At 43.7% G+C, this 16,859-nt stretch overlaps 1 protein-coding gene across 1 annotated transcript in view; it reads left to right on the plus strand.

Annotated features, from left to right (window-relative positions):
* DNAH3 (dynein axonemal heavy chain 3) overlaps positions 1-16,859 on the plus strand; it is a gene marked incomplete at its 5' end in the record, with an annotated part of 132,039 nt that overhangs the window by 113,182 nt on the left and 1,998 nt on the right. The window contains 6 exons of the mRNA XM_084251178.1: positions 1,358-1,474; positions 3,008-3,162; positions 4,062-4,229; positions 5,613-5,755; positions 8,474-8,678; positions 9,347-9,484. Coding sequence (XP_084107304.1) covers positions 1,358-1,474; positions 3,008-3,162; positions 4,062-4,229; positions 5,613-5,755; positions 8,474-8,678; positions 9,347-9,484 — 926 coding nt within the window. The remainder of the gene's footprint in view (positions 1-1,357; positions 1,475-3,007; positions 3,163-4,061; positions 4,230-5,612; positions 5,756-8,473; positions 8,679-9,346; positions 9,485-16,859) is intronic.

Here is a 16,859-nt window from a genome sequence, read left to right on the forward strand (position 1 = left end):
TTTGAAGCATACTTATTTTTAACATGATTTGTCATTTATTTGGTAACTCTGGCAACCCTATATCCAGGTCATTGCTAGGAAAGAGGTGATGCTCCAAAATCAAAGGTACCCTAACTACTGAAGTAATTCCATAATGAGGAGAGAACAGCCCTTCCCCTGAGTGCACTTTTGCCTGTCTGGGACACAGTGGTGATTCTCCAGGGAGCTGTCACGAGGTGATTGACAAATTTTAGGTGGTTCACCTTACATGTGCATAACAACTGGAGAAGTACAACTGGGATATTTGTCTAGGCCTCCTTTGGAAAAACTAAAAATAAGTTTATTAGTGTAACCTATCCAAGGCCTAACTTACGAGAAACTCGATACTCTTTATCAGAATAGATCTTCAGACTGCTGCACAAATCCCATGTCATTCAGGTTTTAAGGTTGGCTTACCTTTCTCTCACACATGGGCTGCCTCTGATTCTGTTCAACGGCCTTGAAATGACCCACCTCACAGTCTCCCAGGTGTTTCTTATCACAAAGATAAGGCATCTTTGTGATTCTCTGGAAACATCCTATTCCCTTCCTTCTACCCCCACACACCCCAGCCCTTTACCTCCACAGATCACCAGACCCTTCTGCTGAGGGGTGAAGGGCAAGACAGCCACAGGGACACTCCCTCTGCATCTGCATTTCAGGCACATTCTTCCACCCATGCCCAACCTCTAGGAATCTACATAGTTGGTTTGGTTTATAACCAGTCATCTAGTTGTGTTTTGTTTGCCAGAAATGGGTTTTACTATTTTATTATTTTTTTCATGCGAATGTTCAGGCAGAAATTAAACATCTCCTTTGATCACACATCCCACCCTACCTGCTTACCCTGGATCTGGTCCCACTGGCGCCCTTGGATTGATGAGCAAAGGTTTCTTCAATGCTGACCACCCAGTTCTTCCATGAAGACAAGGATGAGAATTCTCAAAGCAAACTTAGTTCTTTTGCCCGATCAGAGACACTGCTCTTGAGCTGTGCTTTCCAACTAGGCTCTAGTGTTGTTTGGAGCCCCAATGTGAGTTACCACTGTATTCTGGCCAGGGTGAATAATTCTCATTCCACAAATCCCAGGATGTCAACATTGTCCTTAACAAATGGGGAGATCCTCGAGGAAGTTGATTTTAGAATGGCTGTTTTCTCAAGCAGAATGGCTCCCCCGTTGGCAGTAAATGTCAAGGCTAATTGTTGGCTCATGCTTGATATTTGTGGCGCTGAAAGAGGCTCTTGATCCATAATGATGCTTAATTCCCTCGCTAGACGGCTGAGTGGAAATTAAGAGCTCCTGGAACCAAAAACCGTAATTCTTCTCTGTCTCATGCAGGTTGGAATATTCCCTATGAATTCAACGAATCTGACCTCAGGATTAGTATGAGGCAGATCCAGATGTTTCTGAATGACTACCAGGAGGTGCCATTTGAAGCTCTGACCTACCTGACAGGTATTCATGGGGGAGACTTTGCAACTGCAAACCTCATCCTTCAGGGGAGGCCTTACACACACACACACACACACACACACACACACACAAATCCCTAGTAGCTTGTCCCCAACTACCAAATATCCACCTGCTGCTCTGCTGTCGCCATTCATTTATTCATTCTTTCTTTCTTTCAACAAACTCTTAACTAACCCTGGTCACTGTGATGGATATTGTAAAAAAAAAAAAAGAAAGAAAGAAAGAAAGAAAAAGAAAAGAAAATTAATATACTGTCCCTGCCCTCAAGTCTACAAGAGGAGAATAAATGATAATATTGTGATCAGTTCAACAAGAGCAACATTTCTGAAGTGGATGGTATACCGTGATTAAATCTCGGGGATGGGGCAGGGGATGAACGTGGAAAACCTCCTGAGGGCATAGAAGTTGGGTTTTGAGGGTTGTGTAAGATTTTTACAAGTGGAAGAAGGAGGAGTGGACCACGGGATGGAGAGAGTCCCACTAGAGGGGCCCTGAGGTGGAAGGTCTGGCTTCAGGCTTTACAGCTTCAGTAGGGTTCAAATTGCTCAATAGGGATGAACACCTATGAGTCCCTTCTATCTTCCTTTAGACATTTAGACCCATCCTGTTAAGTCAGAACCGAGAGAAGCAGAGGCCACCTGCCCCCAACTTGGGTCACACTTCCTGTGTCCAGTCTGTTGACCTGCCTCTTACTCCCCAATTACCAAATACCAAGTGGTACCTCCCTGCTGTAATACTGTGGAATGTGGACCAGCTAGAAAATACATCATGGGATTGGTGAGATGGATTTGATGTCCGCTCCAGAGAATTATCTAATGCTTTTTGTAGAACTCTGAGTGTAGAAACCCGAGCCTCTGTAGACGATGTTAGTGATGGAGGTAGGGGTGAAAAAGGAAGCCATATCTCTCAGTATATATCGGACAATCTCAATTTTCTAAAATATATGTATTTGTAATAGCTAGAATTAATTGAAGATTTCTTATGTACTAAGCATTGAGCTAAGTGCTTACATAGCATTATTAACCATAATGTTTAATAGGGAGACTGCAGCTTTTGCCACTTCTTGACAGATAAGAAAATACTACTAAGGGACAGACATTGGCACTCAAATATTGGCTGGAAAGTGGCAGAAGTGGAATTAGAACTTAGGACTGCCTCACAAAAAAGGTCTTGCCTTGAGTCACATTTCTGGAATGCCGTTCACATTTATGTGCATGTGTGCCTTTCACACATTGGAAAGATGTCTAAACATTAATAGTTACCTTTGGTGGAATTATTGGTGATGGTATTGTTTTTCTTCCATTTTATCTCTATTTTCTAATTTCTATTATGGTGAATGTGTATTATTTTGTAGCAACCATGATACCCAAAAGACCTGGTCTCATTTCCAACTGAGTGTGCTGTCAGCAACTGTCTCAGCAGCACTCCTTAACTGGAAGAATCCTGTGTTTTAGGCCAATGACCAAGTTCATCCTGACCTTCCCTGGTCTCAACCATCTTCCTGGTTTTCCCCAGGGGAGTGTAATTACGGAGGCAGAGTGACTGATGACAAAGACAGGCGTCTCCTGCTGTCCCTTCTGTCCACCTTCTACTGTAAGGAAATCAAGCAGGACCATTACCCTCTTGCTCCTGGAGACACTTACTACATTCCTCCTCATGGCTCTTACCAGGTGAGGGGTGAGGAAAGAGGCCTCTCTGCCCCCCAGACTCCATGTGGCTGGAGATTGCATTGTAGCCCAGGAGGGCCTTGGGCCTCCTGACGGGTCCATCAGCTATTTCCTGTGAGAGAAACAGTACTACTTCATAATGAATGCTGGGTATTTGGTAGGGTATTTCAAAATGTGGGGTCTATCTAGGGGGGAAGAGGGAAACATGGTTAAGATGAAGCCTTGGCAGTGACGAGGCTAGAAATTACTACTTGAAAAGAAAGGTTCAGGGAGGAAAATGGAGGGGAGGGGAGGAGAGGGCCTGGGGGAGGAGGTGAAAAGGACAAAAACAAAGATTAAGACGGGGGCAGTAGAGGTGGGATGGAAAAACTGCATGGGAGAATGAAAAAAGGACGAAGTCAACAAATCCGAAGGAAGGATGAAAAGGGCTTGGTTTTAGTGAATACCTGCTAAATGTCAAGGCCCTGTTTATTACCTTGGCTGTCTTCACATTTACAGATAAGGGTAAACTGAGGTCTCAGGTGACTAGCTCCAGGTTACACAGTTAGTCTGTATTGGAGCTCAGAGCCAAAGCAGGTCTGTATAATTCCAAAGCCAGGATACTGGGGGAACAAAGAGGAAATCAGGGCTGAGAGGAGAGACCCTCAGTCCATCTGCCTTCATACTCACTCCCCTGAAAACTGTATCAGAACTTGAAACGTGTGTGCGTGTGTGCACATGTGCATGGGTGTGTGCATCAGTATGTGTGCCTGGGTGTGCATGCAGGCACATGTGTGTGCATGGATGGGTGTGCATGGATGTGTGTGTGTATGCAAGAAGAGACTGAAGGGCAGCAAGGCCCTGAGAAATCTGTGGGACCCCAGGGATGCTGCATTTATGTCAACTTAAGATTTTCTTTCCAGACCTATATTGATTATCTCAGGAACCTCCCCATCACGGCCCATCCAGAAGTGTTTGGGCTCCATGAGAATGCTGACATCACCAAAGACAACCAGGAAACCAACCAGCTGTTTCAAGGGGTGCTGCTGACTCTCCCAAGACAGTCGGGAGGGAGTGACAAGTCCCCTCAGGTAACTGGGTTTGCCGCAGGACATGCAATTCAGTTTCCCAGGAAATTTCCCACCTAGTGGGTCCACAGGATATCAGGGTTCAGGTCTTAACTGCTGAGAATCCTTTGTCACAGCTACAAGAGCACCCAGTTGTCAGCTCTGCCTGTACAACCTTCATGATTCATTGTTATACCAACATATCATCTATACCCCATATTTTGCTTAAAGCCAAGTTGCCCTTCCTGCTCTAAGTGGAAACCCAATATCATTTCCATAAAGTCATGACAGCTCCAAAAAGAAAATGAAAGTGAAACAGTCACTAGGTGCTTCCCAGATGATGTTGCTGGCTTCTCATGAAAAGGAAGGAGGGCAACCTGCTAATGTGACAGAGCATTTAATTAGCCCTGACCTGAGACTTTCTCCTTGAGAGGAAGGGGGAGAGAAAGGAGGGCAACACTTGAAAAGAGTGAGTGTCTTTGTCACCCTGTGATTCTACTTCATTTGCTCCATATCCTGAAGACTTCTGGGTCATTCTGGGTACCTCTTGTGTTCAGTCCAGACTTTGGGAAGCCCTGATCCAGTCCACCACCCTTGGCAAACAAGCCCTAGGGGGAAGTGACTGCTTCCTAAACTCAGCAACACAGCCAGACCCCGAGCTGCTGCCGTCCCCTGGCGCCTCTGCCCCTTGCTCTTTCCCATCCTCCTCTTTCTGGCTCCACCTTCCCAGCTACCCATGTTCACCCCTCGCAGTGTGGGATTAGATGGAATTTGGTTTCCTGATTCCTAGAGCCAGACAAGGTAATAGGTGTGACGATAAAGCAGCCTGGTGGGCATGTCTCAGTGGAGGGGTAGAGAGTCCTGATTCCCCTTGCAGTGGGAAGAGGGAAAGCAGCAGGTGCTCCTGCCTCTAGAGCCGCAGGATGGCAGTTAGCGCACCCACGCAGGAGCTACTGCTGCCCTCGTTCTCTGAGTCTGTCCCCTCCCTCCTTGGCTAAGCCCTGGGCTGTTCTTGCTCATTGCTGAGGAAAGGCCAATTGGCCAGGCCTCCCTGTCACTGGCATAGGAGCTTCTCACCCAAGAGGACCAGAGGAATTCTGCAGGGCTCAGGGTGACCCCGAGGCTACCTGGCGGGGCAGGAATTCCCTACCTGATCCTCAGGATGCAGGTGTGAGCTCCAGGCTCTCCTTTCTCAGCTTTTTTACTTTCTGGGTTAAGGAGTGATGTCCTCCCCAAGGCTGGGAGGGAGGGGGGATGGGGGATGGCTGTCCTCCTTCCCTGGAGGCAGAATTGGCTTCTGTGGAAGAGTGCCTAGGAAGGTCCAGAGAACCATGTCTGAGAAGACAGATGCTCTTGCCCAAAGCTGCAGCCTTGTTTCTCTTTCCCTCTCTACTGCTATATTTTAAGGAAGTGGTTGAGGACCTGGCCCAGGATGTACTCTCCAAGCTTCCCAAAGACTTTGACCTGGAAAAGATTATGGTGAAGTACCCTGTGGTCTATGAGGAATCCATGAACACTGTCCTAAGACAGGAGCTCATCAGGTTCAACAGGTGGGCCAGGGGTTCTTACTGGCTCCTGGGAGGGGAGTGTGAGGGCTGGGAGCCCAAGGGCTACACCTGAGATACACACTGAGGGGTTGCTATGCAGGGGAAGTGGTTTTTCTCACTCACAGGCTGGTCATAAATAGAACCTTCCTAGCACCCACTGGCCCAATGATAAATTATTTCTTCTGTTCATTCTCTTCCATTCATTCAGGTGACATCTGTAGAGTCAGGTGAAAACCAATACCAAGCAGAGGCTAATAGTAAAAGTAATCATTCAGGGTCACTTCTGTTGAGCCCATCCTGACTGCTAGATATGATTCCAAGCACTATGCATGTCTTTGAATACAAACCACGTATTGTGAAATATGCGCGGTTAGTAATCCTCTCAGATGAGAATAGTGAGGCCCACAAGAATTAAGTAACTTGTATAAGGTCACACACTCATTCAATAGCAGAATTGAGTTGAATTCAGATTATCTGATTCCAGGGTCCATGCACATAGCCAAAGTGTGAAGTCAGGGTAAACAAAAAAGGGGTGAGGAGAAGTTCTTCCCACAGAGGAAGGGAAAGGGTGACCACAGTCTGCCCCTCTATTCTACTCCCTCCTCACTTCTCTAGTTGTTGCAGCATAGACTCTAGTGGGATCACTTTGATAAGACTTCTCAATAATCAAAATGGAAAGAAGTCCCAAAGACCATCTAGGCCAGATGAGGAAACTCATCACTTTTCCCTCCAAGTTCAAGGTTCTTGCTGCTCCGGATACTCAATGTGTTCCTGTCTCCATTTTTGCTTCATTGGCCACTGCTCAGTTTTAGGAACAGCCCTAACTCTGAAGGACTAGGGAACAAGAAAAATACAATTTAAGAATTCCTTGGTTTCCCCAAGGAATTGGGGAAAGTGCCAGTTTCTAGAGTCAATAGGCACTTGGCCATTTAGGGGACAAGTAAAGGTTGTATGGGAGATCATATAACAAAGTATGGGGTATGAAACTGGGAAGAAGCACCACTGCTGTGAGTCAGCCACCTTGGCAGATGAGGTGTAGTCCTCATTCATCCAGACCAGGCCTAATGGCTTTCCTCATTTTCCCCTAAGGTCTCCGGAGCACTTCCTCGACCATTGCAGGAGCTATCTCTAGCCATTACCACTAACCATTGTAATACATGAGAAATGGCTATCACTAATCTTATTTTCCAATGATGGTCATCAGGATCAATCCCATTGGTCAAAACTGTAGCATTTGTCCCCAATCCCCTGACCCTTTCTCTTTTTTTGCCTGTGTACCCAGTACTCTGAGAAGTCCAAAAGAAGTAGGTGGCAGTTCAGCTTCCAATTCAGGAGAACCATTATTATGTTTTTTTGGGAGAAATGTTCTTTCCTTAAGTACTAAAAACCTTGTCACCTAGCGGAGCTCATAGTTGCAAGAATAGAAACATATGTAAGTAGGTCTTCAGGTTAATAGAAGTCTGTAGTACAATCGCTTGCCTGGTAGCTTTGGCCCTGACTCCTCAGCCAAGCACATGCAACAGATGTCTCAATTTGAAATTCCTCCGCATATGAAGGTCTAGTGCTTATACGTTCAGGAATTCCTTTTTTGTGTTAGATCATTCTCGTGTCCACTTGGCTGGGATTCCATAAATCTGTGGAGATTACAAGTCCTCTTTGGTGGCAGTTTCTTTGGTGTTCTCAGGGGAATTCCTTCAGACCTTGGCTAGACCTCATAACAGAGGTCATAGAGGGAGGCAGGAAATCATGGCTTCTCCCAGGCAGCCCTTTTCTCAGGTATGCACTTCAGCATGCACATTTAAAAAGAATGACTGGGCCTCCCTGGTGGCACAAGGGGTTAAGACACAACCTATGAAGCTATCTGCAGCCTCTGCTGCACGAGTTCGATCGCCGGCCAGGGAGCTACCCACATGGTGCAGCAGACCTTTCCTGACTCACCCGCTGCTCCCCTCAGCAGAGTATTTCAGTCAATCTGCCTGTTCTGTTCCCCGTACTGTCTCTGGTGGATCCTCTCACCGCCCACACCTCTGGCCTGTGCCCCTGTTCTTGTATGCATAAATAAATGAATCTTTAAAAAAATTAAATTAAATTAAAAAATAAAAGGAATGACCTTGGCAATATGGATCAAGAGCTCTAAAACTGCACATAACTCTCTGCACAGACCCAGAATTTGACTTTTAGTAAGAAAATCTTTGTACATTTCCACAAAGATTGCTATGGATAGATGTTCCTAGCAATGTTATTTATAGTAACAACAATCTAGAAACACATCTCAGCAATAGTTAATAAAACAGGATACCTTGTAGTCATTTAAAAAAATGATATAGATCTCTATTGAGTTGGAAAGATGTTCCCAAGTTGCTAAAAGATATAAAAAGATTTATGTATATGTATATGTATATATATATATAGCATGTATATATATATATATATATATATATATATACACCTCAAGTGTGTGCACGATGCCATTAAAAGTGATTTGTGTTTACATAGAGAAAAGTGGAAAGAATGTATATCAAAGTTATCTTAAGTTGGTGAGATAATGGAGGATTTAATTTTTTCTCACCTTTATAATTTTTCTACTATGAATGTACCTTCATCTTCTGACCTTTTAAAGCAGGGGAGGGAGGCAATGTGAAAGGAGACATGGAGTGGGTATACTTGGAGTGAATGAGGCTGCTGCAGGGCCAGGCTGAGCTGCTTGCTTTGTTCTTACAGACTGACCAAAGTCGTTCGAAAAAGCCTCATTGATCTTGGCCGTGCCATCAAAGGGCAGGTCCTAATGTCCTCAGAGCTGGAGGATGTCTTCAGCAGCATGCTTGTGGGCAAAGTGCCAGGCATGTGGATGGCCAAGTCCTACCCATCGCTGAAGCCCCTAGGGGGCTATGTGGCTGATCTGCTGGCCCGCCTGGCCTTCTTCCAGGTACCAGAAACCAGAGTAACTTGGTACATGGCATGCTCATTCAGGTGGAGGGGACATTAGGAATGACAGTTTAGAGTTAGAAGAAGCAAAGCAGGCAGCATCTGGACTCAGCACCTAGGAATCAGTCTTCTCAGAGTGGAGAGCAGCAGGGAGACTTTCAAAGTCCTTGAAAAGTCTAAGGCTTATAGAGGCAGAATTAGGAACAGAATAAATGTCACAGGCTGCTGGCTCATGGGTCAGGTTTGACTGCCTGATAATTTTTAATTTTCTGTGCTTGCGTGTAAACATTGGATTATTACACATAAAAATCTAGATATTTCCTAGAAAAAAGGGAAGATCTGAAATAATGGGTCTACACTCCTACATGACAACTATTGCGGGAGATAAGTGGCTGTTACTCAGTGTAGACAAATCACATGTTCTCTATTGCTCCAGTCCCCACTACTCTCTAGTATATCTCTGATACCAGCTTGTACCTGTGCTTTCCTTGAAGTAAAACTACAGTAGTTTTATTTTAAAAAATGGAAGGAAAAAAAAGCTAAACAGAGAGGGCTGTCTGTTTCAAGAAAAATGAGGAAGAGTATATTTTGCTACTTGTTTATATATCTGCCTTTGAACTACTTGGGATGTGTTGTTGATTTTGAATTTTCATTTCGGTGGCTCTCCAGGAATGGACTGACAAGGGGCCTCCTGTGGTTTTCTGGATCTCTGGATTCTACTTCACACAGTCTTTTTTGACGGGTGTCTCTCAGAATTATTCCCGGAAGTATACCATCCCCATTGACCATATCGGATTTGAGTTTGAGGTAGGAATGCTTTGGCCAGCTCCAAGGGGCGACCAGAGAAAGCACTGTTGTCCATCTTCCTTTTCTTTTTTTTTTTTTTTTTTTTTTTTGTGGAACCCTCGCCGGTGGCCGGGGATCGAACTGGGCTGCAGAGGCTGCGGGCAGCCTTGCAACCCAGCGCTCAACTGCTGCGCCACCAGGGGAGGCCCGTGTTGTCCATCTTCTTATGAGTTAAACATTTGGGTGTGTTAAGGCCACATGCTTCTAAGATGGAACAAATGCAGTACTTAGAATGACTTAAAGTAGCTCTAAAAGTTATTCCTGGCAAAACCAGAGGGTTCCCAGGCCTTTGTTTCTGTGGATCTGAAAAGGAACATTTCCGGAGGATAACTCTGCTATCATCACACTAAGAAAAATGGAAGCATCCTAACATGTTGTCTATTCAACATGGTGAACACTTCATTTGGCGTAAAGTCAAAGGAATAGACATTACTCAAGTATCACCCTGTCCACATATGAAATAAACTATGATGGGCTGTTATAGACCATCATAGGATTTTAAGTTCAGAAAGATCCTTTGAGATCATTAGTCTAGAGGTCGCAAACTAGTTGCCCTAGGTCTTATTTTATTAATAAATCTAATTTTATGGGCCTTTGAAGATATTGTTAAGCCAAAATTAAGGCAGTAAGAAAACAAAGTAGAGGGGGGCGGAGCAACATGGCGGCGAGGAGACGCTGCGAGTAAGATCTCCCATTAAAAAAAGTTAATAGGGAGGAAAAGCGGCAGGTCCCAGTGAGAACTGGGACACGGAAGATAAACGGACAACTCCAGCAAACTGCCCGAAGAAGAAAGTTGCCATAAAAGAGGACTAGAAGGGAGGGAAGCGCAGAACCCTGCTCCCCTCCCCCGCCCACAGAGGCGGCACTCTCCGACCGGCAGAGACAAGGGAAACAACAAACCAAAACGCCCAACAAGAAAAACGGATGCAGCAAGCGGGACTGTGAGTGGAAAGGAACTATTTCAGCCACCACACCCCGTGAACGGGAGCTGAGGCGAACCCTGCAGGACCCACCGCGGAGGTGAGCTCCACGCGCAATTAAAGAGAGCCCCGCCCCCCAGGAGGAGACCAGCACCAGCACACAGCCCCGGCGCCCGGTAAGCTTGCGCGAAAGCGGCGCTCGGATTGCAGCTGCCCAGGGCCCTGCGCCTGCGACCTAGGCTTGCGGGGAGACGGCGGAGGCCCTCCCTGAGTGAGCAGGAACAAGGTGCCCAGGCAGGGGAGCGGGATTCAAAAGGCGCCATTCCCGCGCCACTGATCTGGGCTACAGCCCGCGTCCTGGAACTGAGGGCTTTGGAACTGAGACCCGGGCGGAGGCCCTCCCTGAGTGAGCAGGAACAAGGCGCCCAGGCAGGGGAGCGGGATTCAAAAGGCGCCATTCCCGCGCCACTGATCTGGGCTACAGCCCGCATCCTGGAACTGAGGGCTTTGGAACTGAGACCCGGGGCACGAAATTAGGGGCGTGGGTTCCCCACGACGGTGGGGCACAAGGCAGACACAGCACCCCAAAGCCGTTGAGGTGTACCCTACCATCCCCGCTCTGCTCCCTGTCCCACGGGGTGGAAAATCAGCTCCCCAAGGGCTCTAGGAGAGATCTCTGGTGCCACCTAGCGACTTGACCCCAGCACAGGCTACTGAAGGAGCTAGTGGCCAGCTGGGGAGTTAGCCCACACCGGGCCCCTTCTGAACAAGTAGTCTGAGCCCACAGGGAGAGCGAGCACCCACAGCCGGGGCAGACCAGGCGCGCAGAAGAGTGTGCCTGAGACCAGAAGCGCAGGGAGTGTGTCCCACATCACCATTTTAGAACAGGGACATTTCTTCAGTAAAAACTACCTGCAGAAGGCTTCCTCAGGAGCCAGAGGTGAGCGGGGGAAGTTCGCCCACGCCAGACCCCCTCTGGCCTGCAGTCCAAGCCCAGAGGGGAGCAGGAACCCACCGCCGGGGCAGACCAGGCGCACAGGGGAGTGTGTCCCCACATCGGCATTTTAGAACAGGGACCTTTCTCCAGTAAAGGCTGCTTGAAACTGACAGATGACTCCTGGAAGAACCAGAGGGGAACAGAGAAGCCCACCCAAGATGCCGGCAAGTCCCAACAACACAGTGTCCCAACGCATACGGCAAATTAGAAAACAGACAGTAGGGAGGAGAAGAACCACACGCAACCTAGCAACTCTCCAGAGAAAAAGCACACCACAAAAAGAAAGCCAGCCCCCAGATTGCAACGACAATAACTTGGAAGAATTTCTGAGCCTTCCAGAAAGAGAATTTAAAATTGCCGTGATTAAAAAACTGACAGAAGTCATAAAGGAAAACAATGATAAGGGAAAAATAATCAACGATCAGAAGAATGCAATTGAGTCCCTAGAGAGGGAAAACAATGGTCAGAAGAAAGAAATTGAGTCCCTAAAGAGGGAAGTAAAAGAAATGCAGGAGATCAAAGAATTAATGGAAGAACTAAAGAATTCTGGGAAAAGCAATGAAAGCAGAATAGATGAAATGGAAGAACGAATAAGTAATCTTGAAGACACAGAAATAAAAAGAACCAAAACAGAAAAGGAAAGAGAAGTACGAAGGAAAAAGAACGAAGAAAGACTTCGGGAACTATCTGACTCCATGAGGAAAGGAAATATAAGAGTTATAGGAATACCAGAAGGAGAGGAGAGAGATGTAGGAACAGAGAAAATATTCAAAGAGATAATTGAAGAGAACTTCCCAAATGTGAAGAAGGAGCTGAAAATTGATATACAAGAAGCAAGAAGAACACCAAACTTCCACGACGAAAGGAAAAATACAGCAAGACACATAATAGTAAAGCTCCCAAGAATCCAGGACAAGGAAAAAATAATGAAGCTGGCAAGAGGGAAGAAACAGATAACATTCAAAGGAAAACCAATCAGGCTGACATCAGACTTCTCCGAAGAAACACTACGGGCAAGGAGAGAGTGGAGGGACATAGTCAACAGACTCCAAGAAAACAGATGCCAACCAAGAATACTCTATCCCGCAAAGCTCTCCTTCCTCTTTGAAGAAAGAATATGGACCTTCCCAGACAAACAGAAACTCCGGAATTTCATTGCAACTAAACCCCCACTCCAAAAAATACTACAAGGAGTCCTAAAGCCAGAACCTCAGAGCGACGAATAACAATGAAAGAAGGCGAAAAAAAAAAAAAGTTATTAAAAGAATAAATAAATAAAATCAAAGGAAAGACAAACACAATGGCAAATACAGATGTTAACATATCAATATTAACTCTAAATGTAAATGGACTAAACTCTTCAATAAAAAGACACAGAGTTGCAGCCTGGATTAAGAAACAAAACCCAACCTTTTGCTGTCTCCAGGAAACACATTTAGCTACAAAAGATAAAAATAGGCTCAAAGTTAAAGGATGGAAAACAATCCTACAAGCAAATGGACCAAAAAAGAAAGCAGGAACAGCTATACTTATATCAGATAAAACAGATTTCAAACTCAAAAAGATAAAAAGAGACCCCAATGGTCACTACATTATGATCAAGGGGACAATACTTCAAGAAGAAATAACACTCATTAACATATACTCACCAAACGAAGGAGCACCAAAATATATCAGACAACTGTTGTCCTCTCTGAAAACAGACATCAGAGAAAACACATACGTAGTGGGAGACTTCAACACACCACTATCAACAATGGATAGATCAACAAGACAAAAAATAAGTAAAGAAACCAAAGCTCTAAATAAAGACCTAGAGCAATTGGGCTTAACAGACATCTATAGAACACTAAACCCCAAAAAAATGGAGTATACATTTTTCTCAAGCGCACACGGATCATTCTCCAGGATCGATCACATACTGGGGCACAAGACAAACATCAACAGATACACCAAGATTGAAATCATATCAACCATCTTTTCTGACCATGAAGGCATCAAACTAGAAATAAACCATAAAAAGAAGGCAAGGAACTTTCCTACCTCATGGAGATTAAAAACCACACTACTGGAAGACCATTGGACTAAGGAGGAGATCAAAGAAGAAATTAAAAAATTTTTTGAATTGAACGACAAGGAGGACACCAATATCCTAAATGTATGGGATGCAGCAAAAGCAGTAATAAGAGGAAAATATATAGCAATAGAAGCTCACATCAAGAAACAAGAAAGAATGCAAAGAAACAACCTAATCTCGAAGCTCAAAGATCTAGAAAAAGAACAACAAAAAAACCCCAAAACCAGTAGAAGAAAAGAAATAATAAAAACCAAAGCAGAAATAAATGAAATTGAAACTAAAAAAACAATCCAAAAGATCAATGAAACCAAGAGCTGGTTCTTTGAAAAAATCAATAAAATAGACAAACCCCTAGCCAGGCTCACAAAGGAAAAAAGGGAGAAAGCACAAATAAACAGGATCATCAATGAAAGAGGAGAAATCACAACGGACACAGCAGAAATCAAAAGAATAATCAGTAACTACTATGAACAGTTATATGGAAACAAGTTTAACAATCTAGAGGAGATGGACAAATTCCTACAACTCTACAATCACCCAAAGCTAGATAAAGAAGAAATAGAACACCTAAACAGACCAATTACAATTAGCGAAATTGAAATGGTAATCAAAAACCTCCCCAAAAACAAAAGCCCAGGACCTGATGGATTTACAAATGAATTCTACCAAACATTCAGAGACGAATTAGTGCCTATCCTTCACAAACTCTTCCAAAAAATTGAGAAGGAAGGGACAATACCAAACACGTTCTATGAAGCCAACATTACACTAATACCAAAACCGAACAAGGACAACACAAAAAAGGAAAACTACAGGCCAATCTCCCTAATGAACACTGATGCAAAAATCCTGAATAAAATTTTAGCTATCAGAATCCAACAATGTATCCATAAGATAATTCACCACGACCAAGTTGGATTCATTCCAGGGGCACAAGGATGGTTTAACATCCGAAAATCAATCAACGTTATCCAACACATCAACAAAAAGAAATATAAAAACCATATGATAATATCAATAGATGCTGAGAAAGCTTTCGACAAAGTGCAACACCCATTCATGATAAAAGCCCTTGAAATTCTTGGGATACAAGGAACATACCTCAACATCATAAAGGCCATCTATGACAAGCCAACAGCCAGTATCATTCTCAATGGTGAAAAGCTGAAAGCAATTCCATTAAGATCTGGAACAAGACAAGGATGTCCACTCTCACCATTGCTTTCAATATAATACTGGAAGTCCTAGCCAGGGCAATAAGACAAGAGAAAGACATCCAAGGAATCCAAATAGGAAAAGAAGAAGTCAAACTATCACTATTTGCAGACGATATGATATTATACATAGAGAACCCCAAAAACTCCACAGAAAAGCTAATTCAACTCATCAATCAGTTCAGTAAAGTGGCAGGATACAAAATCAACACGCAAAAGTCAGTAGCCTTCCTATACACAAACAATAAATCTGAAGAAGAAGAAATCAAAAAGACCATCCCTTTTGTTATTGAAACAAAAAAAATCAAATATTTGGGAATAAATCTAACAAAAGAGGTAAAGGACCTATACAAAGAAAACTATAAAACACTGTTAAAAGAAATAGAAGAAGACACAAAGAAATGGAGAGACATCCCCTGCTCATGGATTGGAAGAATAAACATTATTAAAATGGCCATCCTTCCAAAAGCAATATACAGATTCAATGCTATTCCAATCAAAATTTCAATGTCATTCTTCAAAGAAATAGAACAATTATTGATGAAATTCATATGGAATCACAAAAAACCCCGAATAGCCAAAGCTCTCCTGAAAAAAAAAGAAGGGAATGGAGGCATCAGACTCCCAGACTTCAAACTATACTACAAAGCCATAATCATCAAAACCGCATGGTATTGGAACAAGAACAGACATACAGACCAATGGAATCGAATAGAAAATCCAGAAATAAACCCACAGGTTTATGGTCAACTAATCTTTGACAAAGGAGCAAAGACTATGCATTGGAGCAAAGAAAGTTTGTTCAATAAATGGTGCTGGGAAAACTGGGTCGCTACATGCAAAAGAATGAAGCTTGACCACCACCTCACACCATACACAAAAATCAACTCAAAATGGATTAAAGAACTAGACATAAGACCTGAAACCATAAAATATATAGAAGGAAATATAGGCGAAACACTACGTGATTTGCACATCAAAGACATCTTTACAGACACATCACCCAAAGCAGTGATAGTGAAGGCAAAGATAAACAGCTGGGACTATATCAAATTAAAGAGCTTTTGCACAGCAAAAGAGACAATAACAAAAACAAAGAGAAACCCCACCAACTGGGAGAACATTTTTGCACCCAACACTAATGATAAAGGACTGATCACAAAAATCTGCAAAGAGCTGATGAGTCTCAACAACAACAAAGAAAATAATCCAGTCAAAAAATGGGCAGAAGAGCTTAAAAGAAACTTCTCTGAAGAGGAAATGCAAATGGCCAACAGGCATATGAAAAAATGTTCAACATCACTTGTCATCAGGGAAATGCAAATCAAAACTACCATGAGATACCATCTTACACCAGTGAGAATGGCACATATTAAAAAAACTAGCAACAACAAATGTTGGCAAGGGTGTGGAGAAAAAGGAACTCTTCTGCACTGTTGGTGGGAGTGCAAACTGGTCCAACCACTGTGGAAAGCTGTGTGGAGATTTCTGGACCTACTAAACATAGAGCTTCCATATGACCCAGCAATTCCACTCCTAGGTATTTACCCAAAGGACACAGAAACATCAATTCCAAAGAACACCTGCACCCCTATGTTTATAGCAGCACTGTTTACAATAGCTAAGCTTTGGAAACAACCCAAATGCCCAAAAATAGATGACTGGATCAAGAAGATGTGGTACATATATACCATGGAATATTACTCAGCATTCAAAAAAGATAAACACATGCAATTTGCTGCAACATGGATGGCGCTGGAAGGGATCATGCTCAGCGAAATAAGCCAAAAAGAAAAAGAAAAATACCAGATGGTCTCACTCATAGCAGGAATCTAGAAAACTTAAATAAGGGACCAGGAAAATGAATAACTATAAGAAAGTGAAAATCAAAATCAACAAAAAACTATGAACCAGAGACACTTTTAGGGGGGCGGGGGCGGGAGGGGAGGGATTGGGGTCAGAATGGGGGGCTGCAATTGTATGGGGAATATAACAATAAAATTTATAAAAAAAAAAAAAAAAAAAAAAGAAAAAAAAAATATAAAAACAACCCCAAAACCCTCTCAACAATTTCTAGATAAATACCTCCAATAATGTTTGTGTTTAGGCCACTGAGGCTGCACCATTA

The sequence above is a fragment of the Talpa europaea genome, assembly GCF_964194135.1.
Source record: "Talpa europaea genome assembly, chromosome: 12".
Classification (NCBI taxonomy): domain Eukaryota; kingdom Metazoa; phylum Chordata; class Mammalia; order Eulipotyphla; family Talpidae; genus Talpa; species Talpa europaea.